A 25,420-nucleotide genomic window follows, 5' to 3' on the forward strand; every position below is an offset into this window, starting at 1 on the left:
TTGTATGCTGTGTGTTCAAATGTTTCAGCATATTGCTCGTATGTCCTCTTGAAGAACTAGCAGCCTTATAATTTTTACAAGTAGCGCCATTGGAATCTTTTCTTGTCAAATGTTAGTGTTTGTTCCATCGCCATTTTGGAATCTGACGTGACTACGCTTGATGCTTAATGACGTCATCCCCGCCCGGAAAAAACATTAAAGGCCTACTGAAACCCACTACTACCGACCACGCAGTCTGATAGTTTATATATCAATGATGACATTTTAACATTGCAACACATGCCAATATGGCCGGGTTAGCTTACTAAAGTGCAATTTTAAATTTCCCGCGAAATATCCTGCTGAAAACGTCTCGGTATGATGACGCCTGTGCGTGGCGTCACGGATTGTAGAGGACATTTTGGGACAGCATTGTGGCCAGCTATTAAGTCGTCTGTTTTCATCGCAAAATTCCACAGTATTCTGGACATCTGTGTTGGTGAATCTTTTGCAATTTGTTTAATGAACAATGGAGACAGCAAAGAAGAAAGCTGTAGGTGGGAAGCGGTGTATTTCGGCCGGTTGCAGCAACACAAACGCGTAGCCGGTGTTTCATTGTTTACATTCCCGAAAGATGACAGTTAAGCTTTACCATTGGCCTGTGGAGAACTGGGACAACAGAGACTCTTACCAGGAGGACTTTGAGTTGGATACGCAGACGCGGTACCGTGAGTACGCATGAGCTGCGGCTTCCAAACATTTGATCGCTTGCCCGTACGTGCGTGCCGCTATGTGCATGTCACGTACGTAATTTTGGGGACTTTGGGGAAATATATGTGCTGTATGAACTTTGGGGAAGTGAACGGTACTTGGGCTGTGGGATTGAGTGTGTTGTGCGGGTGTTTGATTTGTATTGGCGGGTTATATGGACGGGTGGGGGGAGGTGTTTGTTATGCGTTAATTTGTGGTATATTAAATATAAGCCTGGTTGTGTTGTGGCTAATAGAGTATATATATGTCTTGTGTTTATTTACTGTTTTAGTCATTCCCAGCTGAATATCAGGTCCCACCCGCCTCTCACAGCATCTTCCCTATCTGAATCGCTTCCACTGCCCTCTAATCCTTCACTCTCACTTTCCTCATCCACGAATCTTTCATCCTCGCTCAAATTAATGGGGTAATCGTCGCTTTCTCGGTCCAAATCGCTCTCGCTGCTGGTGGTCATGATTGTAAACAATGTGCAGATGTGAGGAGCTCCACAACCTGTGACGTCACGCTACTTCCGGTACAGGCAAGGCTTTTTTATCAGCGACCAAAAGTTGCAAACTTTATCGTCGATGTTCTCTACTAAATCCTTTCAGCAAAAATATGGCAATATCGCGAAATGATCAAGTATGACACATAGAATGGACCTGCTATCCCCGTTTAAATAAGAAAATCACATTTCAGTAGGCCTTTAAGAGAATCGCTCGACAAAATGGCAAGCTATTCCAAGGAATCGATGCAGTACACTGGGATCCGGTTCTCGTTCAGGACCGGTTTTCAATTCCCACCCCTAATCGTTGCAAATAGGAATCGCGATTCATTCTAAAATCGATTATTTTTGACACCCCTATTGATGGCGACTTGGCAGAGGACACTAAAGACTTCAAGTGTGTGTTTGTGTGTGTATTGACACGCCTCTGATGCTGACATGGTCAAGAACACGATCGAATGGCGTGTGAACGCTAACGAGCATCGATGCTGCATTGAGCAAAGACAAACATCCTGCTCACCTGCGACTTTCAGGTCTTTAGGGGTTGGAAAGGACGTGAGGACGCTCGATTAGAACATACCCTTACAAACACGGACAGCACAAAATGTTTCCATTAATTACTATCCTTTTATATTTGTTGTTGTTATTTTTAGTTTTCATTTTCTTATCTTTACTTCCTGCATCCAATAGTTGTGTCCACGTTGTGTCTTTATGGATGTCAAAATGATTGACAGGTTGACTTTTGATGTTTGTGTCGTGTCCCTCTAAAGGGCCGTGCATTTCACTCAGTGCTGTCCTATGTAGTCCCACTTTAATAAATACCTCTCACAACGCCATCATTTGTGTCGCCACACCACCACGGCTGGAGAAATACTGCACGGAAACACACCTGCAAATTAGTGGCCATATTCAACCACCTCGAGTCAACTGTGTACAAAACAGGCTACTTTCCGGCACATTTATAAAGCAATACACCCACATCTGCGATTAAAACATAATTCCATGTAGTACTGTCAACATTTTAATAATTGTATAAACATATCAAACGTGAAAAAAAGTAATAAAATATTTGAACTCATAATTTTCATTTGCACCTTGTCCAAATCACGCCCAACTTGTTCCATTAATTTTTTGGTCTAACTATTATAGTTAAGTTATTAATGACCAATTGGAATCGTTTGTACTACAATTGTGCTGGTTGTTTTTTTTGGTCTGACTATTCTATACTATTTTTAATGTATTACTGTTTTATGGTTATATGTTATCGACGTGTAATTAACGTGTTCATTATTATAACTAGACCCCACCTTGTCAAAAGCACCCCAAACGTGCCCCATTTGTTTGTGCTTGTTTGTGCATCGAAAAATATTTCGTCATTAACTGTTATAATTTTGAAGTTACTAATATTTTGTGATACATCTGCGTAAAGTTGGCCCGTCCACCTTATTTAAATCTCCCCAAACTTGTTTCAATTGTTTGTGCTACGTTTGTGCTGGTGTGTGCTGCAAAAATGTTTGGTCTAACTATTATAGTTTTTAGGTAATTCATGTTTTTTTATGGTATTTAGGCATTTATTATGCATAACCAACCCTCCAACCTTGTCCTTATTTCCCCCGAACTTGTTCCATTTGGGGTTTTTTGGGGCGGTGGTACTAGTTGATTAGTAACATGTTAATAATAGAGATGTCCAATAATGTATTTTTTGCCGATATCCGATATTCCGATATTGTCCAACTCTTGATTACCGATTCCGATATCAATCGATACCGATATATACAGTCGTGGAATGAACACATTATTATGCCTAATTTTGTTGTGATGGCCCACTGGATGCATTAAACAATGTAACAAGGTTTTCCAAAACAAATCAACTCAAGTTATGGAAAAAAATGCCAACATGGCACTGCCATATTTATTATTGAAGTCACAAAGTGCATTATTTTTTTTAACATGCATCAAAACAGCAGCTTGGAATTTGGGACATGCTCTCCTTGAGAGAGCATGAAGAGGTTGAGGTGGGCGGGGTTGAAGGGGGGGGGGGGGGGTTGGGGGTAGCGGAGGGTGTATATTGTAGCGTCCTGGAAGAGTTAGTACTGCAAGGGGTTCTGGGTATTTGTTCTGTTGTGTTTATGTTGTGTTACGGTGCGGATGTTCTCCCGAAATGTGTTTGTCATTCTTGTTTGGTGTGGGTTCACAGTGTGGCGCATATTTGTAACAGTGTTCAAGTTGTTTATTCCTCTACTCTCAGTGTGACCTGTATGGCTGTTGACCAAGGATGTGTTGCATTCACTTGTGTGTGTGAAAAGCAGTAGATATTATTTCATTGGGCCGGCACGCAAAGGCAGTGCCTTTAAGGTTTATTGGTGCTCTGTACTTCTCCCTACGTCCGTGTACACAGCGGGGTTTTAAAAAGTCATGAATTGTACTTTTTGAAACCGATACCGATAATTTCTAATATTACATTTTAAAGCATTTATCGGCCGATAATATCGGCAGTCTCTAGTTAATAACATAAAATCGTAAAATGTGAATAACTTAAAATCTTAAAAATGTTTGCAGCACAAACGTAGGATTGGGACATCACAAGTTACAAAATGTACTTTAGAATAACTTAAAAACCGTAATGGCACGAACAAAACATTTTGCTGCACAAATGATTGGGACAAGTTTGGTGAGATTTAGACAAGGTGTGGGGGGGGGGGACTTCACACAGGTAATTACCGCTCATGGGTGGTTTGATTTGAAGTGGCAGACAAACGGGGTCAGGGGGCGGCCGACCTCATCTCACGAGGTCTAGCTTCTATTGAAATGTCCTTCCACGCAAACATTTATCTGCAACCCAATCAAGTCTTAAGTTTTGCTCTCCTTCGGCCATCGCGGGTTAAAAAAACATTTCCCTGCTAGCCAAGTGTGGCTCGTTTGTGTGTGCTCAGCACTTCCTGGTTTTGCAATTGACAACTTGTGATTGGATACTCTCAAGCGAGTATCCAATCACAGGAGACGTGAATGCCACAATCAATGTTTCAACGTGAAGCAGCCTAGATGGGCTACTGTCAACAACTTGTGATGCGATTGGCTATCGCAACTGTCTATCAACTGTATGTGCCTCGCTCTCATACACTGCACAGACTGCCACGATGTTGATTCAGAAGCCCACAGGCAGATTTCATACACCTCTGGCAAAAAGCTTGCTGAATTTTGATTAGATAATAGCTCTAATGCAGGGGTGTCCAAACATTTCCACTGAGGGCCGCACACGGAAAAATTAAAGCATGCGGGGGCCATTTTGATATTTTTCATTTTCAAACCATAACAAAATATATGGATTTTTTTTTTTTTTTTTTTTTTTTTTTTTTTACCTTTAGGGCTTCCGGGGACCACAAAGGGTCTAAGTCATTAAAATGTTAAAAACAAGTCAAATTATTATTATTTTTATTTATTTAACACTTACAGTAAATCTCTTCAGTATATCAACTTCAGGTTGATATAAAGTAAAAAAAAAAGAAAAGAAAAAGGTTTTATGCCTTTTCTGTCAAAGAAAACTTTTTTTTTTTATAATAAAACTGAAATATGCAGTATTTCCCCCACTGCCCAAAACATTCAGAAAGCAATGTTTAAAGTGAAGTAATTAGAGCCTTAAAAAGATCAATAATGCAGGACACCATTGATTTTAATTCATTATTATTTTTGAGTAATCACAGTGAAAAGATAAATAAAATCCCATTAAACACATTTGGGATCCAAAAGGTGCCCCACTCATATAAAGTGGTACATTTTTATTAGTGTTTTTTTTACTTTCAACACTTAAGTTACAAGGTCAACTTCAGATATATCTGTCGATTTTACGTTTGAACTATTATTTTGTTTGTTTTATGCTCTTTAGTCAAAGAAAACGTTGATGTTTTTGTATGGCAACCACACAATATTTTCTGCAATATTTTCCACATAAAACATTTTAAAGTGAAATATTTGAAATAATTGGAGCCTTGAATAGGTCAATAATCCATTATAACATTTTTTTTGTTTGTTTTTTTTGAGCAATGGCAAAAAAAAGAAAAATGTAGTTAGTATCTCTTTCTTTAAAACATTTATTCAGTATTTTTTAACTTTAGAAAATTATATGGTTGAAAACGAAAAAAAAAAGATGGGAAGTCCTCAAAGGCTTATTTTGAAAATGTAATTTTGTTTATATATGATATGCAATCTGTTGTTGCATTCCCTATTTTAAGTGTACATAAATGAAGGTGTGTGTTGCTGAGTTCGACTTGGATGTGATCTGTGTATCTGAACTGGACCTGGTTTTCAGAACCCTTTTGAACAATCTGATTCTCATTGACAACCCGGTCTGGTGAAGTTAAGGTCCTTTGTTTGTTTTGTTTGAAAGTAAAGCAATATAAAAACAATTACATCAAAGATAGTAATTAATGAAAATGTTAATGGACCAGCACCACACACAATCATGTGTGCTCTAAAGACTGTATCCCTTGCAGACTGTATTATTCTATATTGTAGGAACCAGAAGATTTATTTTTTTTTAATAGCAGAAAGAGACAGCCCCTTTTGTGTAAATGAGTGTGGATGAGTGTGAATGGGGGAGGGAGGGTTTTCTTGGATTGATGCACTAATGGTAAGTGTATCTTGTGTCTTTTTTTATGTTGTTTAAAATAATTTAAAAAAATAAAATAAAATAAAATGAAAATGAAGATAGACAAAAGAAAGAAAAAAACAGCCTACATGGCAGCTTTGTGTCAACATTGCAACTTTTTCTGGTTAGATTTCACCTCATTCCACTTTTTTTTAAAATGTTTTTTACATTTTTGCAATAGCATTTCCAGAATGTGTGGCGGGCCGGTAAACAATCAGCTGCAAGCCGCAAATGGCCCCCGGGCCGCACTTTGGACACCACTGCTCTAATGTAACAACAGCAACACTGCCTAATATGACATGAAGACAATATGATGAATAATTGTTTCTATATTTATGGGAAGTGAATTGAAAATAAAATTAACTTTTATCAATTTATGATCATGACTTATGTTAACGCAGCAGAGAAGGCCTTGCTGGCCCTGACCACCGTCCCAATATCTTACTGGGTCACTTGCTGAGTCAGCTGTAAGGCCTGCTTTGTTGTTGTTGTTGAGCAGATCTGTGGCGTCCTCTAGCGGGCAAGTCTTTGTCCTGCACGTCTTGTCCTCACGTTGTCTTGGTGTCTTGCAGGTTCCTGATCGTTCTGGGCTGTTTGATTCTGGCAGTGCTGACCACCTTCCGAGAACACGAGAAGACATCTGCTCATTGGCTGGTGGTCCTGGTGAGCGTGCACGCACGCACACAACGGTGACGTGCACAGACTTTTAGGGACAAAGTGGGAAAAAAAGGTCACGAACAGCGCGTGCCCGCTGAAGAGGGCACTTTAAAGTGGAGTGAAGTGAATTATATTTATATAGCGCTTTTCTCTAGTGACTCAAAGCGCTTTACATAGTGAATTTGATTATCTAAGTTACATTTAAACAAACATGTTTTTATGTTAGGGTTAGTCATGGCAGCACGGTGGAAGAGGGGTTAGTGCATGTGCCTCACAACATGAAGGTCCTGAGTAGTCCTGGTTTCAATCCCGGGCTCGGGATCTTTCTGTGTGGAGTTTGCATGTTCTCCCCGTGACTGCGTGGGTTCCCTCCGGGTACTCCGGCTTCCTCCCACCGCCAAAGACATGCACCTGGGGATAGGTTGATTGGCAACACTAAATTGGCCCTAGTGTGTGAATGTGAGTGTGAATGAGCCCGAATGCAGCTGAGATAGGCTCAAGCACCCCCCGCGACCCCAAAAGGGACAAGCGGTAGAAAATGGATGGATGGATGGATGTTTTTATGTTGTTTGAATAGCACCTTATACAAACCCCGTTTCCATATGAGTTGGGAAATTGTGTTAGATGTAAATATAAACAGAATACAATGATTTGTAAATCCTTTTCAACCCATATTCTGTTGAATGCCCTACAAAGACAAGATATTTGATGTTCAAACTCATAAACTTTATTTTTTTTTGCAAAAAATAATTAACTCTGAATTTCATGGCTGCAACACATGCCAAAGTAGTTGGGAAAGGGCGTGTTCACCACTGTGTTACATGGCCTTTCCTTTTAACAACACTCAGTAAACGTTTGGGAACTGAGGAGACACATTTTTTAAGCTTCTCAAGTGGAATTCTTTCCCATTCTTGTTTTATGTACAGCTTAAGTTGTTCAACAGTCCGGGGGTCTCCGTTGTGGTATTTTAGGCTTCATAATGCGGCACACATTTTCAATGGGAGACAGGTCTGGACTACAGGCAGGCCAGTCTAGTACCCGCACTCTTTTACTATGAAGCCACGTTGATGTAACACGTGGCTTGGCATTGTCTTGCTGAAATAAGCAGGGGCGTCCATGGTAACGTTGCTTGGATGGCAACATATGTTGCTCTAAAACCTGTATGTACCTTTCAGCATTAATGGCGCCTTCACAGATGTGTAAGTTACCCATGTCTTGGGCACTAATACACCCCCATACCATCACAGATGCTGGCTTTTCAACGTTGCGCCTATAACAATCCGGATGGTTCTTTTCCTCTTTGGTCACGACGTCCACAGTTTCCAAAAACAATTTGAAATGTGGACTCGTCAGACCACAGAACACTTTTCCACTTTGTATCAGTCCATCTTAGATGAGCTCAGGCCCAGCGAAGCCGACGCCGTTTCTGGGTGTTGTTGATAAACGTTTTTCGCCTTGCATAGGAGAGTTTTAACTTGCACTTACAGATGTAGCGACCAACTGTAGTTACTGACAGTGGGTTTCTGAAGTGTTCCTGAGCCCATGTGGTGATATCCTTTACACACTGATGTCGCTTGTTGATGCAGTACAGCCTGAGGGACCGAAGGTCACGGGCTTGGCTGCTTACGTGCAGTGATTTCTCCAGATTCTCTGAACCCTTTGATGATATTACGGACCGTAGATGGTGAAATCCCTAAATTCCTTGCAATAGCTGGTTGAGAAAGGTTTTTCTTAAACTGTTCAACAATTTGCTCACGCATTTGTTGACAAAGTGGTGACCCTCGCCCCATCCTTGTTTGTGAATGACTGAGCATTTCATGGAATCTACTTTTATACTCAATCATGGCACCCACCTGTTCCCAATTTGCCTGTTCACCTGTGAGATGTTCCAAATAAGTGTTTGATGAGCATTCCTCAACTTTACCAGTATTTATTGCCACCTTTCCCAACTTCTTTGTCACGTGTTGCTGGCATCAAATTCTAAAGTTAATGATTATTTGCAAAAAACAATTTTTTTTATCAGTTTGAACATCAAATATGTTGTCTTTGTAGCATATTCAACTGAATATGGGTTGAAAATGATTTGCAAATCATTGCATTCCGTTTATATTTACATCTAACACAATCTCCCAACTCATACGGAAACGGGGTTTGTATATGAAACACTAACAGACTAGTCAGGTTAGTTTGTTGTTAGGATCAACATCCACTAGAATAGTGTGGACTGTAAAGAACACACAAAGACATGATACTTGAAGGGAAAAAAATCTGTTAAATTTAGCAGAGTCTTAAGTCGTGCCATCTAAAGGGCATTTTAGCAGGCATTCTGGGACAAAGACAAAACACAATCCATCCCCTCCACCTGTTTGCACCGCTGTGCGCGCACACACACACACACACACACACACACACACATGTTGACATGTTTGATGTTTCCCAGGAAACCTTTGCCATCTTCATCTTCGGGGCAGAGTTTGCGTTGCGCATCTGGGCGGCGGGCTGCTGCTGTCGCTACAAAGGATGGCGAGGGAGGCTCAAGTTTGCCCGCAAGCCGCTGTGCATGCTGGGTAAGGTCAAAGGCCAACTGTCTTGTCCCGATGAGGTGGGTTTATGATGGGGATGCTGTTCCCCGGCAGACATCTTTGTGTTGATGGCGTCGGTGCCGGTGGTGGCGGTGCGTAACCAAGGCAACGTGCTGGCCACGTCCCTGCGCAGCCTGCGCTTCCTGCAGATCTTGCGCATGCTGCGCATGGACCGCCGAGGAGGAACATGGAAGCTGCTGGGCTCTGCCATCTACGCTCACAGTAAAGTAAGACAGGGGGGGGTGGTGCTGGGCGGGGCTTAACACTGTAACATTGTTGCCATGGTGACTGTCTTGTGTGCGTCAGGTTAGTTCAGTCAAGTGAAAGTGTATTTTTACACGTAGGAGCTGATCACAGCCTGGTACATTGGCTTCCTGTCGCTCATCCTGGCGTCCTTCCTGGTCTACCTGGTGGAGAAGGACGACGTGTCGGTGGACAACCAAGACGACCCCACTGCTCAGCCCAGCGCTCAGGACTTTGACACCTATGCTGACGCCCTGTGGTGGGGGCTGGTACGTCACTGGCTGTGGGCATCTTTGTCTCCATCGAATTGACTCTGCTCAACAATGTGGACAATAACTTAGGAGTACAATGTAGGACTCAGTAGGACAATGTAGACCTCAGTAAGACAATGTAAGATTCACTAAGACAATGTAGACATCAGTAAGACCATGTAGACCTCAGTAGGACAATGTAGACCTCAGTAGGACAATGTAGACCTCAGTAGGACAATGTAAACCTCCGTAAGACAATGTAGACATCAGTAGGACAATGTAGACCTCAGTAAAACAATGTAAGACTCACTAAGACAATGTAGACATCAGTAAGACAATGTAGACCTCAGTAGGACAATGTAGACATCAGTAAGACAATGTAGACCTCAGTAAGACAATGTAAGACTCACTAAGACAATGTAGACATCAGTAGGACAATGTAGACCTCAGTAAAACAATGTAAGACTCACTAAGACAATGTAGACATCAGTAAGACAATGTAGACCTCAGTAGGACAATGTAGACATCAGTAAGACAATGTAGACCTCAGTAAGACAATGTAGACATCAGTAGGACAATGTAGACCTCAGTAAGACAATGTAGACATCAGTAGGACAATGTAGACCTCAGTAAGACAATGTAGACATCAGTAGGACAATGTAGACCTCAGTAAGACAATGTAAGACTCACTAAGACAATGTAGGACTCAGTAAGACAATGTAGGACTCATTAAGACAATGGAGACCTCAGTAAGACAATGTAGACCTCAGTAAGACAATGTAGGACTCAGTAAGACAATGTAGACCTCAGTAAGACAATGTAGATCTCAGTAAGACAATGTAGACGTCAGTAGGACAATGTAGACCTCAGTAAGACAATGTAAGACTCACTAAGACAATGTAGACCTCAGTAAGACAATGTAGACCTCAGTAAGACAATGTAAGACTCACTAAGACAATGTAGACATCAGTAAGACAATGTAGACCTCAGTAAGACAATGTAGACATCAGTAGGACAATGTAGATCTCAGTAAGACAATGTAGGACTCAGTAGGACAATGTAGACCTCAGTAAGACAATGTAAGACTCAGTAAGACAATGTAGACCTCAGTAAGACAATGTAAGACTCAGTAAGACAATGGAGACCTCAGTAAGACAATGTAGACCTCAGTAAGACAATGTAGACATCAGTAGGTCAATGTAGACCTCAGTAAGACAATGTAAGACTCACTAAGACAATGTAGACATCAGTAAGACAATGTAGACCTCAGTAAGACAATGTAGACCTCAGTAGGACAATGTAGATCTCAGTAAGACAATGTAGGACTCAGTAGGACAATGTAGACCTCAGTAAGACAATGTAAGACTCAGTAAGACAATGTAGACCTCAGTAAGACAATGTAGACCTCAGTAAGACAATGTAGACCTCAGTAAGACAATGTAGACCTCAGTAAGACAATGGAGACCTCAGTAAGACAATGTAGGACTCAGTAGGACAATGTAGATCTCAGTAAGACAATGTAGGACTCAGTAGGACAATGTAGACCTCAGTAAGACAATGTAAGACTCAGTAAGACAATGTAGACCTCAGTAAGACAATGTAGACCTCAGTAAGACAATGTAGACCTCAGTAAGACAATGGAGACCTCAGTAAGACAATGTAGGACTCAGTAGGACAATGTAGATCTCAGTAAGACAATGTAGGACTCAGTAGGACAATGTAGACCTCAGTAAGACAATGTAAGACTCAGTAAGACAATGTAGACCTCAGTAAGACAATGTAGACCTCAGTAAGACAATGTAGACCTCAGTAAGACAATGGAGACCTCAGTAAGACAATGTAGGACTCAGTAAGGCAATGCAGGACTCAGTAAGACAATGTAAGACTCAGTAAGACAATGTAGGACTCAGTAGGACAATGTAGGACTCAGTAAGACAATGTAGGACTCAGTAAGACAATGTAGACCTCAGTAGGACAATGTAGGACTCAGTAAGACAATGTAGGACTCAGTAAGACAATGTAGGACTCAGTAAGACAATGTAGGACTCAGCAGGACAATGTAGGACTCAGTAAGACAATGTAGACTTCAGTAAGACAATGTAGACCTCAGTAAGACAATGTAGGACTCAGTAAGACAATGTAGGACTCAGCAGGACAATGTAGGACAACGCGGGACATTAGTCAAAGTGTCTCAGGACTGTTTGTCTCTTGCAGATCACACTGACCACCATCGGCTACGGGGACAAGACACCAAAGACCTGGGCGGGTAGACTTTTAGCCGGGACCTTCGCTCTGATCGGTGTGTCGTTCTTCGCGCTACCTGCAGTACGTGTCCCAGCAGGCGTCCTCAGAATGTGAATAGTGCGTGATGTCCACGTGTTTCTCCGCAGGGCATTCTGGGTTCAGGTCTGGCTCTGAAGGTCCAGGAGCAGCACAGACAGAAGCACTTTGAGAAACGCAGACACCCTGCTGCCGGACTCATCCAAGTGAGGCCCCGCCCACCCGCTCACTGACCGAGTCTGATTGGACGCTTGATGATGCTGCTGTGTGTGTCTGTGTTGCAGTCGGCGTGGCGCTACTACTCCACCAATCCAATCAGGGATGACCTCATTGCCACGTGGAGGTTTTATGAAACCGTCATTTCGCTTCCGTGCTTCAGGCGAGTCACGTGCGCACATGTTGTCACATGACATTTGTCATGTTTGATTGACAGGTTTGTGTTTTGGTCATGCAGGAAGGAGCACCTGGAGGCCATGGCCAGGTAGGGCACCTTATGATACCTTGAGTGTGTTTAGATCAGGGGTCGGCAACCCGCGGCTCTAGAGCCGCCTGCGGCTCTTTAGCGCCGCCCTAGTGGCTCTCTGGAGATTTTTCAAAAATGTATGAAGAATGGAAAAAGATGAGGGGAAAAAAATCTATTTTTTTGTTTTAGTATGGTTTCTGTAGGAGGACAAACATGACACAAACCTCCCTAATTGTTATAAATCACACTGTTTGTATTAAACATGCTTCACTGATTCGAGTATTTGGCGAGCGCCGTTTTGTCCCACTAATTTTGGCGGTCCTTGAACTCACCGTATAGTTTGTTTACATGTATAACTTTCTCCGACTTTCTAGGACGTGTTTTATGCCACTTCTTTTTCTGTCTCATTTTGTCCACCACACCTTTAACGTTGTGCATGAGTGCACAAAGGTGAGTTTTGTTGATGTTATTGACTTGTGTGGAGTGCTAATCAGACATATTTGGTCACTGCATGACTGCAAGCTAATCGATGCTAACATGCTATTTAGGCTAGCGATATGTACAATGATATTGCATCATTATGCCTCATTTGTAGCTATATTTGAGCTCATTTAGTTTCCTTTAAGTCCTCTTAATTAAATTTATATCTCAAGACACATGTAATATGGCTTTTAATTTTTTGCGGCTCCAGACAGATTTGTTTTTGTATTTTTGGTCCAATATGGCTCTTTCAACATTTTGGGTTGCCGACCCCTGGTTTAGATGAAGGTCGTGTCCAATAGGGACGACTTACAAGGTCCAGTGTCCAGATCAGTGGGTCCTCTAACCATCAGACCTGCAGAATATTCTGGACTTACAGGAAGACGTGAAGAGGAATCGTGACTAAAGCAGGAGATAATCATGCTTCATCTGGCACTCTTTGTCCGTCCTCGTCTCTGCTGAGTCTTTGTTGTCTTTGGACTCACAGGATGCGCAATAGAGACGATATGCGATAGAAAAATCATATACATTTGGTCAACAATAGAGCATTTAATACTATCCGTGTATCGTGATAACGCATATTTGTGACACATTCTCGCTGTGTCCCGAAAACTTGACAGCAACAAGCAAACGAAGGCATGCACAACGCAATGCAGCGTCCTCGCTAATGTCAGCAATTCTTCCCTCCATGGCGGCAAGTAAAGTACGTTTTTTACAAGTACCATTATCACTGGAGGATGAGGAATAGCTAAACATGCTACACTACACATCGTGGGAGGATACAATAAGCCCCTGCTAACCGCTAAGCTAAACCTCTTAAATGTAAACAAAAGTGGGCTGATCCATACCAAAAAGTATAGTATCAGTATATGGTCGATACTCAGGCACGTGCACACATAGGGCCCAATGGGTGCTTGAGCCCCTGCCCTTTTTTGCCTCGTCTTAAAAAGTGCCCTCTGCCTGTGTGTGTGTTTTTTTTTCTTTAAACAACATTAATAAATTCCTTTCAGGGATGTAAAAAAAAAACAAAAAACAAAAAAACAGCGGTACAAAAACTCCACGTTTTCTTGTAGTACCGGGTTGTTTGAGCCTGCCGCTTCCGCCAGAGAGAGAGAGAGAGAGAGAGGGCGAGTGAGTGAGTAAGTGAGAGGAGAAAGAGCCAAGTTACTGCGCCCCTGAGACGTGACAGTGGAGCAACTTGAACCTGTGAGTTATGGTTTAGTCGCCGTCCACATATACAGCATCTAATATGGGTAATATTTCAGAAAAACGCTGTATTATTCTATTATTCAATGTGTCAGCTTCTGTTTTTGCCGGACGTCGGAGCACGGCGCATCAATTGAGCACGGCACATCAATTCCGCACAGAGCAGAGTGGATCGTGCGGGACAGGAAGTAGTGTACAAAATAAAACACCGGGTTAATCTTCAAAATAAAATGCACTGTGTTTACGGCGGATCACATTTCTCTCACAGTAGAGGTTTAGATATAAAGTTTATTGTGACTTTGCTATTACTGTGTGGGTTAACAAAATAATAATAATAATAACGATAATAATAACAATAATAATAATAAGAAGAATAATGATAATGATAATAATAATTATTATTATTATTTTCAAAGTTCATGTTGCACTGTTCAATGTTCAATATTAAAGTGCTTATCTTTAACAATAAATAGCCTAATAATAAAACAGTGTTTTGTTGCTTTTCATGTCTTCCAAGCCTATGATAATGTGAATTAACTCATTATGACAATAATTTGTTGACACAAAAGAAATGGCTATCACTTTTACCTACAAAGGACACACAGCTAAGTAGTTAGCTTCCTATTAGCAAATTTAATTTACATTAATTTCCATATTGTGTAAAGGACCAAAAAAAAATGTCCTGCCCTTTTCTGACTTTGAGCCCCTGCCCCTCTATAATCATGTGCACGTCCCTGTCGATACTACATTGGTTGTATCGATATGTTATATCTTCACAAAATATTTTGTTATCAGAATCGGAATTAGCTTTAGTGGCCAAGTACTTCATGTTTGAATTTGACTCTCTTGTTCAATGTAAAAAACAAATACTAACGATGGACTAAAAATGTATATTTTTAAAAAACATAAATAACTAATATGTGCAAAGCTAATAAATAATAGTGCAGTGGTGAATAGAGCAAAGCAAAAAGATGATGACATGAACATGAGTTAATACGTTCACAGCGACAGATTAGATTCAGGGTTGTTTTGGCAAACTGTAATTTGTAACAGTTTGCCAAACAGTTTGGACAGTTTGTTTATAAACTCAGGAAATAAGTCCACGGACACAAGAGGGCTTCAAAGGGGAACTGCCCTTTTTTAAAAATGTCTGTTTATCATTCACAATCCTTATGCAAGACAAGCGCACATATGTTTTTCTTTTTTGGATGCATTCTAGCTCGTAAATAAACACTAGCAAAAGTCAACTAACAATGAAGCTAATTGGATTTGCTTGATTTTGCCTATAACACGCTCTAAAAAAACTTCTAAAGGCCTCCATCCTCGTTTTATAAACACACTGTAAACATATTTGTAATGTAGTAACAGGCACATTCATTTTGCTGTTTTTAAGCATACAGCGGCATATTAACAACAACACTACTAATCATGGCAGACTTCATGACAGCAAAGACTGAGACAAATAATGATTCCAGAACCGTATATTTTTGAGCCTGAATATAAGGAGGATGAGCTACACATTTTAGAAACAGTGGGCTGAACAGATGAAGTTTTAGTAAAACATTAAGTAACATGCAAGTGCTAAACAAGACATACAAACTATGAACATAATAAAGCTATCACACACTGTACAATGTCTGCTCTCATTGGGTTGCCGACTATATTGGATGTTTATATCTTCCCCTTTAAATGAAGAATTAATCATAACTAGAAAAGCGCTATATGAACCCATTATCATTGTTATTATTTTTATTAAAATCATCACAAAGGTTAAAAAGGTGCCGCATGTTAGCTGTCAAAGTCCACCAACTTCTCGGTTTATGGCCACAATCTTCTAATATACAAGTGTGATGCATGATTTATATTATAGAATGAACTTTTACCAACTCAGAGGCGATGCAGCAGCTCACGGGCTCAGTATGTCAATATCGCAGCATAGGCTAGTTAGCTCTCTGTGATCACGGCACTGCTAAAAATAGGTAATCTGAGTTAATAACTTATAATATATAATAACAATATCACTAATACTTGGTTGGTATTCAGGTCACGACATGTAAATAAATTATTGTTGGCGGTTTTTGGACAGGAGGATGGATTAGACTTTATTTATCCCACAATGTGGAAATGATGTGATTGCAGTGCAGATTCAAAAAGTCCACAAAAATAAGGTAAAAACACATGAAAAAAGAGGGAAACAAACAAGAACACAAAGGACATTAAAGTGCACAGCCAATAGTAGAAAATAATTGTAATATTTAATTGATATTGTTGACCTGCCATCCTCTGATTATAATTGTGAATGTAATAATTCAATGCTTTTTTAAGTATCAGCATTGGTATGATCAATACTGCACCTGTAACCACTTGGCATTGGATCGATACACACATTTGTAATATCACCCAAAACTAATATAAAGCACCAAACAACAGAAGAATAAGTTATTATTACATTTTCACAGAAGTGTAGATAGGAACATGATATAACAGAAAGTAAGGAAATATTAACAGTTAGTTAGCAGGTAGATGACTAATAGTTTTGACAAAATAATGCAACAGGAAATGACAATATGTTACTGCATAGGTCAGCTGCCAAATTAGCAGCACTTCAACCCATTTTGAAATACTTCAATTACCATTTTTATACCAAATAATATATTGTAATATATATTGTTCTAAGAAGCTGCAATATATATATATAAAACAATATATATATACAGTCGTGCTCATAAGTTTACATACTCTGGGAGAATTTATGAAAAATGGTCTGCATGGTCGAGTCGCCAGAAGAAAGCCATTTCTGCGCAAATGTCAAAAAGTATCCCGCTTACATTACGGCAAACAGCACAGAGACAAGCCTCAAAACTTCTGGAACAAAGTAATTTGGAGTGATGAGACCAAAATTGAACTTTTTGGCCACTCGACCATGCAGCCCATTTTTCTTCAAGTGCCTCCTTATTGTGCATCTTGAAACAGCCACACCACAATTTTTCAGAGAGTTCTGTATTTCAGCTGAAGTTATTTGTGGATTTTTCTTTGCATCTCGAACAATTTTCCTGGCAGTTGTGGCTGAAATCTTTGCTGGTCTACCTGAATCCCTCATTTTCTACTTCTTAATCAGCGTTTGAACACTGCTGATTGGCATTCTCAATTCTTTGGATATCTTTTTATACCCCTTTCCTGTTTTATGCAGTTCAATTACCTTTTCTCGCAGATCCTTTGACAATTATTGTGCCTTCCCCATGACTCGGAATCCAGAAACATCTGCTCAGCTCTGGATGAAAGATGCAATGGTCTGTCAGAAGCCCAGAAACTCACTGACCTTTTATACACACACATTAATTACAAACAAACAGGTCACAGGTGAGGATTGGTACCTTGATTAGCCATTCAAACCTGTTTGTGTCAACTTTTGTGCATGTTATCAGATCAAAGTCACTGAGGTATGAAAACTTTTGATCAGGGTCATTTGGGTACTTTCTTTTGTCATTTTGATTTAAAAAGAGTAAACACAGTTGTTTGCCAATAAATAGCTTCACACAACCATTAAGCATGAGTGGAAGAAAGGTTTTTGTGTAATTATTCATATTCTCTGAAGAATGGCCAATGAATCATAAATTCTCCCAGGGTATGTAAACTTATGAGCACAACTGTATCCTTAATGTAGGTCTTTGGAAGACACGTCAATGTCTCTAAATCAAGTGTGCCAAAGTGCTGACATTAACGTGAACAGAACATCTTTTGTGGCGTTTTCAAAAAAAAAGACCACAAAGTTAGTCTTCTCAAGGTTTTTCATAGTTTTTCCCCTTTGCTCCTTTCAGCCAGAAGATGACGCTGCTGGAGCGCGTTCGCCTTCCCAACGCCCGGCCGACAATGGCCGCCGTGGCGGTGGCGGCGGGCAGGAAGCTGGCGGCCAACACGGAGTCGGTGGAGGACAGTCCTTCCAAGGAACCCAAACCAGCCGGCTTCAGCAACCGGGAACGTTTCCGCACCGCCTTCCGCATGAAGACGAACACGCTGCGACAGAGCTCTGAAGGTAGGAGCATCGCCATGGTAACAACCAGCTGGTGCTTTTACTTCCCAGCAGGCACAAGACATCAAAACAACGTTGAGAACTTGTTGAATTAGGTCCTGGTTTTGACAACGTTTTGAATCAATGTTCGGTTCTGACGTTGACCATTGAAATTCGGTCATTTCCCAACCAACAACGTGGACCCAATGTTAGACACCGACGTTCAATCATCAGTCTACTTGTATACACCTTAATCAAAAATGTCTCAAAGGGCTGCACAAACCACAACGACGTCCTCGGATCTAATCCCACATTAGGGCAAAAAAAAAACTCAACCCAATGGGAACAACGAGAAACCCTGAAAGGCACCGCAGATGTGGGGATCCCCCTTTGAGTGCCGAGTGGATACGGTCAATAACGTGAGAGTCCAGTTCATAGTGGGGCCAGCAGGGGGTCCTCTTGCATGCAGACAAGTCGGGGCGCAGAGACGTCACTGACTGATGCATAAGGAGTGGTCCATCCTGGGTCCCGACTTTGAACAGCTAGCGCGTCATCCGTGGAGGCTGACCCGTAGTCACCTGATAACTTCTCCACGCAGAGCATAAAAGAGAGACGGCAGATCAACTGGTCTAAAAATGTGTCTATTTAAAGCAGGAGTGCCCACACTTTTTCTGCAGGCAAATTACCTTTCAATTGACCAAGTCGAGGGGATCTACCTCATTCATATATATATATATATATATATATATATATATATATATATATATATATATATATATATATATATATATATATATATATATATATATATATATATATATATATATATATATATGACATGTTTTAAATAGGTTAAATCCAATCTACACTTTGTTAGAATATATAACAAATTGGACCAAGCTCTATTTCTAACAAAGACAAATCATTATTTCTTCTAGATTTTCCAGAACAAAAATTTTAAAAGAAATTCAAAAGACTTTGAAATAAAATTTAAATTTGATTCTACAGATTTTCTAGATTTGCCGGAATCATTTTTTTAAATTTTAATCATAATAAGTTTGAAGAAATATTTCACAAATATTCTTCGTCGAAAAAACAGAAGCTAAAATGAAGAATTCAATTAAAATTTATTTATTATTCTTTACAATAAAAAAAATAAATTTACTTGAACATTGATTTAAATTGTCAGGAAAGAAGAGGAAGGAAATTAAAAGGTAAAAAGGTATATGTGTTTAAAAATCCTAAAATCATTTTTAAGGTTGTATTTTTTCTCTAAAATTGTCTTTCTGAAAGTTATAAGAAGCAAAGTAAAAAAATTAATGAATTTATTTAAACAAGTGAAGACCAAGTTTTTAAAATATTTTCTTGGATTTTCAAATTTTATTTGAGTTTTGTCTTTCTTAGAATTAAAAATGTCGGGCAAAGCGAGACCAGCTTGCTAGTAAATAAATAACATTTAAAAAATAGAGGTAGCTCACTGGTAAGTGCTGCTATTTGAGCTATTTTTAGAACAGGCCAGCGGGCTACTCATGTGGTCCTTACGGGCTACCTGGTGCCCGCGGGCACCGCGTTGGTGACCCCTGGGCTAGAGTATACAAATGAGTTTTAAGATGGGAATTAAATGGTTATACATTGTCTCAATTTACAAATACAACTATTTTGCAACGTTGTTTCAAAGTTTTAAAGGACACGTATGTATAATCAACCTTGTCCTGTGCTTGCTGAGTTCCTGTTTAATTAAAGGTTCTAACGATACACTATATTGCCAAAAGTATTTGGCCACCTGCCTTGACCCACATATGAACTTGAAGTACTCTTCTGGGAAGGCTGTCCACAAGGTTGCGGAGTGTGTTTATAGGAATTTTTGACCGTTCGTCCAAAAGCGCATTGGTGAGGTCACACACTGAAGTTGGACGAGAAGGCCTGGCTCTCAGTCTCCGTTCTAATTCATCCCAAAGGTGTTCTGTCGGGTTCATCCACACCAGACTCTGTCATCCATGTCTTTATGGACCTTGCTTTGGTGCATAGTCATGTTGGAAGAGGAAGGTGCCCGCTCCAAACTGTTTCAACAAGGTTGGGAGCATGGAATTGTCCAAAATGTTTTGGTATCCTGGAGCATCTAGAACGCGTCTCCACTGCTCTTGAGTCCAGTGGCGACGTGCTTTACACCACTGCATCCCACGCTTTGCATTGGACTTGGAGATGTATGGCTTAGATGCAGCTGCATGGCCATGGAAACCCATTCCATGAAGCTCTCTGCATACTGTACGTGGGCTAATTGGAAGGTCACATGAAGTTTGGAGCTCTGTAGCAACTGACAGTGCAGAAAGTCTCTTTGCACTATGCGCTTCAGCATCCGCTGACACCTCTCTGTCAGTTTACATGGCCTACCACTCCGTGGCTGAGTTGCTGTTTTTCCAAACTCTTCCATTTTCTTATAATAAAGCCGACAGTTGACTTTGGAATATTTAGGAGCGAGGAAATTTCCCGACTGGATTTGTTGCACAGGTGGAAATCACTGAGAGCGGCCCATTCTTTCACAAATGTTTGTAGAAACATTCTCCATGCCTAAGTGCTTGATTTTATACACCTGTGGCCGGGCCAAGTGATTAAGACACCTGATTCCCATCATTTGGATGGGTGGCCAAATACTTTTGGCAATATAGTGTATGTTCGAAAGAGATGACAGTTGTCCTGTGCCAGATGCAGCGGCCCTCCCGGAACCTGTCCCAGAGGAACGAGGCTTCCCGGCCGACATCTTGCTGGAGGAGATGATTCCCACGCTCAAGATGGTCATCAGGGCCGTGAGGTGGGACGCTCTAACGCTTCAACCCCGACGTTGTAACGAGACGCAACCCATGTGTGTGTGTGTGTGTCAGGATCATGCAGTTCTTGTTGAACAAGAAGCGTTTCAAGGAGACGTTGAGGCCGTACGACGTGAAGGATGTGATCGAGCAGTACTCTGCAGGCCACCTGGACATGCTTTGCAGGATCAAGTACCTGCAGACCAGGTGAGTCAAAGCTTCTAGAACAGGGGTCTCAAACTCAATTTACCTGGGGGCCACTGGATGCAGAAACTGGGTGAGGCTGGGCCGCAAGAAAAGATTTCTTAAAAAAAATCTAACATGCACCTTTTAAAGGCCTACTGAAACCTACTACTACCGACCACGCAGTCTGATAGTTTATATATCAATGATGAAATCTTAACATTGCAACACATGCCAATACGGCCGGGTTAACTTATAAAGTGACTTTTAAAACTTCCCGGGAAATATCCGGCTGAAACGTCGCGGTATGATGACGTATGCGCGTGACGAAGTCCGAGTAACGGAAGTTATGGTACCCGTAGAATCCTATACAAAAAGCTCTGTTTTCATTTCATAATTCCACAGTATTCTGGACATCTTTTGCAATTTGTTTAATGAACAATGAAGGCTGCAAAGAAGACAGTTGTAGGTGGGTTCGGTGTATTAGCAGCGGACTACAGCAACACAACCAGGAGGACTTTGTTGGAGCGCTAGCCGCGCTAGCCGCCGACCTCACCTTGACTTCCTACGTCTCCGGGCCGCCAAACGCATCGGGTGAAGTCCTTCGTCCTTCTGCCGATCGCTGGAACGCAGGTGAGCACGGGTGTTGATGAGTAGATGAGGGCTGGCTGGCGTAGGTGGAGAGCTAATGTTTTTAGCATAGCTCTGTGAGGTCCTGTTGCTAAGTTAGCTTCAATGACGTCGTTAGCACAGCATTGTTAACCTTCGCCAGCCTGGAAAGCATTAACCGTGTATTTACATGTCCACGGTTTAATAGTATTGTTGATTTTCTATTTATCCTTCCAGTCAGGGCTTTATTTTTTTGTTTCTATATGCAGTTAAAGCACGATGCTATCACGCTAGCTCGTAGCTTAAGCATTTCGCCGATGTATTGTCGTGGAGATAAAAGGCACTGAATGTCCATTTCGCGTTCTCGACTCTCATTTTCAAGAGGATATAGTATCCGAGGTGGTTTAAAATACAAATCCGTGATCCACAATAAAAAAAGGAGAGTGTGGAATCCAATGAGCCAGCTTGTACCTAAGTTACGGTCAGAGTGAAAAAAGATACGTCCATCACTGTCTCTCAAGTCCTTCACTGTAACGTTCCTCATCTACGAATCTTTCATCCTCGCTCAAATTAATGGGGTAATCGTCACTTTCTCGGTCCGAATCTCTCTCGCTCCATTGTAAACAACGGGGAATTGTGAGGAATACTAGCTCCTGTGACGTCACGCTACTTCCGGTACAGGCAAGGCTTTTTTTTTATCAGCGAGCAAAAGTTGCGAACTTTATCGTCGATTTTCTCTACTAAATCCTTTCAGCAAAAAATATGGCAATATCGCGAAATTATCAAGTATGACACATAGAATGGATCTGCTATTCCCGTTTAAATAAAAAAAAAATCATTTCAGTAGGCCTTTAATGAATTCACCTTCTTTGAATGGCTTTCCCGCCCTAGCAACCATCTCACTCACCATGTAGCTAGCTTTGACTGCTGCATCGCTCTTTTCGCTTGCTTTCTTGACAAAATCTTGTTGCCTCAGTAGACTGGTTTTAAAATTTGCAACCCGGTCCACTCTCTCATCTCCCTGGTATTTTGCATACTCTTTAGCATGTCTAGTTGTATAATGACGTTTCAAATTGTATTCCTTGTGCACCGCAACTTTTTCTGTATCAACTACAGAAAAGAGCTATAAGGATTATTCATAAAGTAGATTACTTAGAACACACTAACATATTATTCATTAATTCGGGTTTGTTTGAAATTACAGGAGCTAGTAAAGTTACAGACATTATGTGTCATGTTTGAGGCTAAAAGTAAAACATTAACAGCAAATTTACAAAAAATGTTTGTCATCACTTGTGAGAATGAAGAGCATAGAAGAAAAGGTCATCTCCAACATCAGTATTCAAGGACAACTTTAAAACACATGTGCATATCAGTGGTGGGGGTCAAACTATGGAATTCTCTTTACAATGAGATAAAAGATTGTAAAAATATATTCCAATTGAAAAAATATATAAAGACAGAACAATAAGATCATATGGACAGCCATAAGTGTTTACATTTTGCTTTATATTTATTATTTTACTTATTTTTTGCCTGGTTTTGTATTTGTTTTGTATCATCCCGTGAAGTGTATATTACTTATTTTGTTCTTTTTGTTCGGTTTGTACTTCATGAAAGGCCTACTGAAATGAATTTTTTTTATTTAAACGGGGATAGCAGATCTATTCTATGTGTCATACTTGATCATTTCGCGATATTGCCATATTTTTGCTGAAAGGATTTAGTATAGAACAACGACGATAAAGATTGCAACTTTTGGTATCTGATAAAAAAAAGGCTTGCCCCTACCGGAAGTAGCGTGACGTAGTCAGTTGAACATATACGCTAAGTTCCCTATTGTTTACAATGATGGCCGCATGAAGTGAGAGAGATTCGGACCGAGAAAGCGACAATTTCCCCATTAATTTGAGCGAGGATGAAAGATTTGTGGATGAGTAAAGTGCAAGTGAAGGACTAGTGGGGAGTTGAAGCTATTCAGATAGGGAAGATGCTGTGAGAGCCGGGGGTGACCTGATATTCAGCTGGGAATGACTACAACAGTAAATAAACACAAGACATATATATACTCTATTAGCCACAACACAACCAGGCTTATATTTAATATGCCACAAATTAATCCTGCATAAAAACACCTGCGTGTTTGTTACGCTAGCTCCTAGCTCCTCTGCTAGCTCCTAGCTCCATAGAACATGCCAATAGAATTCAAACACCTGATCAACACACACAATCACTCAGCCCAAAAGACCGTTCACCTAACCCAAGGTTCATAAAGCTTATATATTTTTAAAAAGTTACGTACATACGCAAAAAAAAGTTGCGCACATACGGTCAAGCGATCAAATGTTTAGAAGCCAAAGCTGCATACTCACAGTAGCACGTCTGCGTCTTTGTCATCCAAATCAAAGTAATCCTGGTAAGAGTCTGTGTTGTCCCAGTTCTCTACAGGCGTCTGTGTATCGAAGTCAAAAGTCCTCCTGGTTAGAGTCTCTGTTATCCAAGTTCTTCCATCTTGACTGCATCTTCCGGGAATGTAAACAAAGAAGCGCCGGCTAAGTACTGTTGTTGCTGACAACGTTCGAAAAATACGTCCATTTCACACCGACAACTTTCTTCTTTGCTTGCTCAGCTTCCTTCTCCATAATGCAATGAACATGATTGCAACAGATTCACGAACACAGATGTCCAGAATACTGTGGAATTATGAAATGAAAACAGAGCTTTTTCGTATTGGCTTCAATGTGGAAGGCATATCCGTGTTCGCCGGTCTACGTGACGCGCATACGTCATCCTCAGAGGCGTTTCGAACCGGAAGTTTAGCGGCAAATTTAAAATGTTACTTTATAAGTTAACCCGGCCGTATTGGCATGTGTTATAATGTTAAGATTTCATCATTGATATATAAACTATCAGACTGCGTGGTCGGTAGTAGTGGGTTTCAGTAGGCCTTTAAGTTTTCCACTTCTTGTGTTTTTTTGTGTGTTTTTTTGTTTGTTTTCGTTATATTTGGATGTAATTGTTGCTTTAGAAGCTTGTCGCTCTCAACATCATGGCTCCTTCTCTTCTCTGCAGGATTGACGTGATTCTGGCCCCTGGACCCCTCCTGACCCCCAAACAGAAGAAACCTACTAAACCGCCCTTTAATAACCCCCCCAACCAGTCCCCCAGGTAGTGACCTCTGACCATTACCTCTACAGCAAGAACTAGGTGAAAGGTCACTAGTGTGTGTGTGTGTGTGTGTGTGTTGCAGTGTTGCCTACTTCTCTAAGAATGTCTCCATGGCTGACGCTGAGGACCAGAGCATGATGGGGAGATTCGTCAGGGTGGAGAGACAGGTGAGGAGGACCCTCCCGCCATACCTTTCACCTTGTGTACGTGTGTTCTGGCAATGGGGACTTAATGGGGACATCGCTCTGTTTACACAGTCACCTTTAGGGGACCTCTGACGGTATGGGGACAAAAAAACAGATCCCCTAAGGCAGGGGTGTCCAAACTTTTTCCACTGAGGGCCGCACACGGAAAAATTAAAGCATGCGGGGGCCATTTTGATAGTTTTCATTTTTAAATCATAACAAAATATATGGATTTTGGTTTTTTTTTTACCTTTAGGGCTCCCGGGTACCATAAAGGGTGTAAGTCATTAAAATGTTAAAAATAAGTCAAATTATTATTTTTTATTTATTTATTTAACGCTTACAGTAAATCTCTACTGTATATCAACTTCAGGTTGATATAAAGTTAAAAAAACCAAAAAGGTTTTATGCCTTTTCTGTC

The 25,420-nt window shown here is 40.7% G+C and overlaps 1 protein-coding gene across 1 annotated transcript in view; it reads left to right on the forward strand.

The window, feature by feature from the left end:
* Nucleotides 1-25,420, forward strand: part of kcnq3 (potassium voltage-gated channel, KQT-like subfamily, member 3) — an 83,428-nt gene that overhangs the window by 53,270 nt on the left and 4,738 nt on the right. The window contains exons 3-15 of the mRNA XM_062023029.1: nucleotides 6,452-6,542; nucleotides 8,977-9,103; nucleotides 9,173-9,345; nucleotides 9,463-9,630; nucleotides 11,827-11,937; nucleotides 12,003-12,098; nucleotides 12,177-12,275; nucleotides 12,351-12,373; nucleotides 17,860-18,074; nucleotides 20,754-20,859; nucleotides 20,930-21,061; nucleotides 24,719-24,814; nucleotides 24,897-24,981. Coding sequence (XP_061879013.1) covers nucleotides 6,452-6,542; nucleotides 8,977-9,103; nucleotides 9,173-9,345; nucleotides 9,463-9,630; nucleotides 11,827-11,937; nucleotides 12,003-12,098; nucleotides 12,177-12,275; nucleotides 12,351-12,373; nucleotides 17,860-18,074; nucleotides 20,754-20,859; nucleotides 20,930-21,061; nucleotides 24,719-24,814; nucleotides 24,897-24,981 — 1,522 coding nt within the window. The remainder of the gene's footprint in view (nucleotides 1-6,451; nucleotides 6,543-8,976; nucleotides 9,104-9,172; nucleotides 9,346-9,462; nucleotides 9,631-11,826; nucleotides 11,938-12,002; nucleotides 12,099-12,176; nucleotides 12,276-12,350; nucleotides 12,374-17,859; nucleotides 18,075-20,753; nucleotides 20,860-20,929; nucleotides 21,062-24,718; nucleotides 24,815-24,896; nucleotides 24,982-25,420) is intronic.

Source organism: Entelurus aequoreus, linkage group LG16 (assembly GCF_033978785.1).
Source record: "Entelurus aequoreus isolate RoL-2023_Sb linkage group LG16, RoL_Eaeq_v1.1, whole genome shotgun sequence".
NCBI classification, from domain to species: domain Eukaryota; kingdom Metazoa; phylum Chordata; class Actinopteri; order Syngnathiformes; family Syngnathidae; genus Entelurus; species Entelurus aequoreus.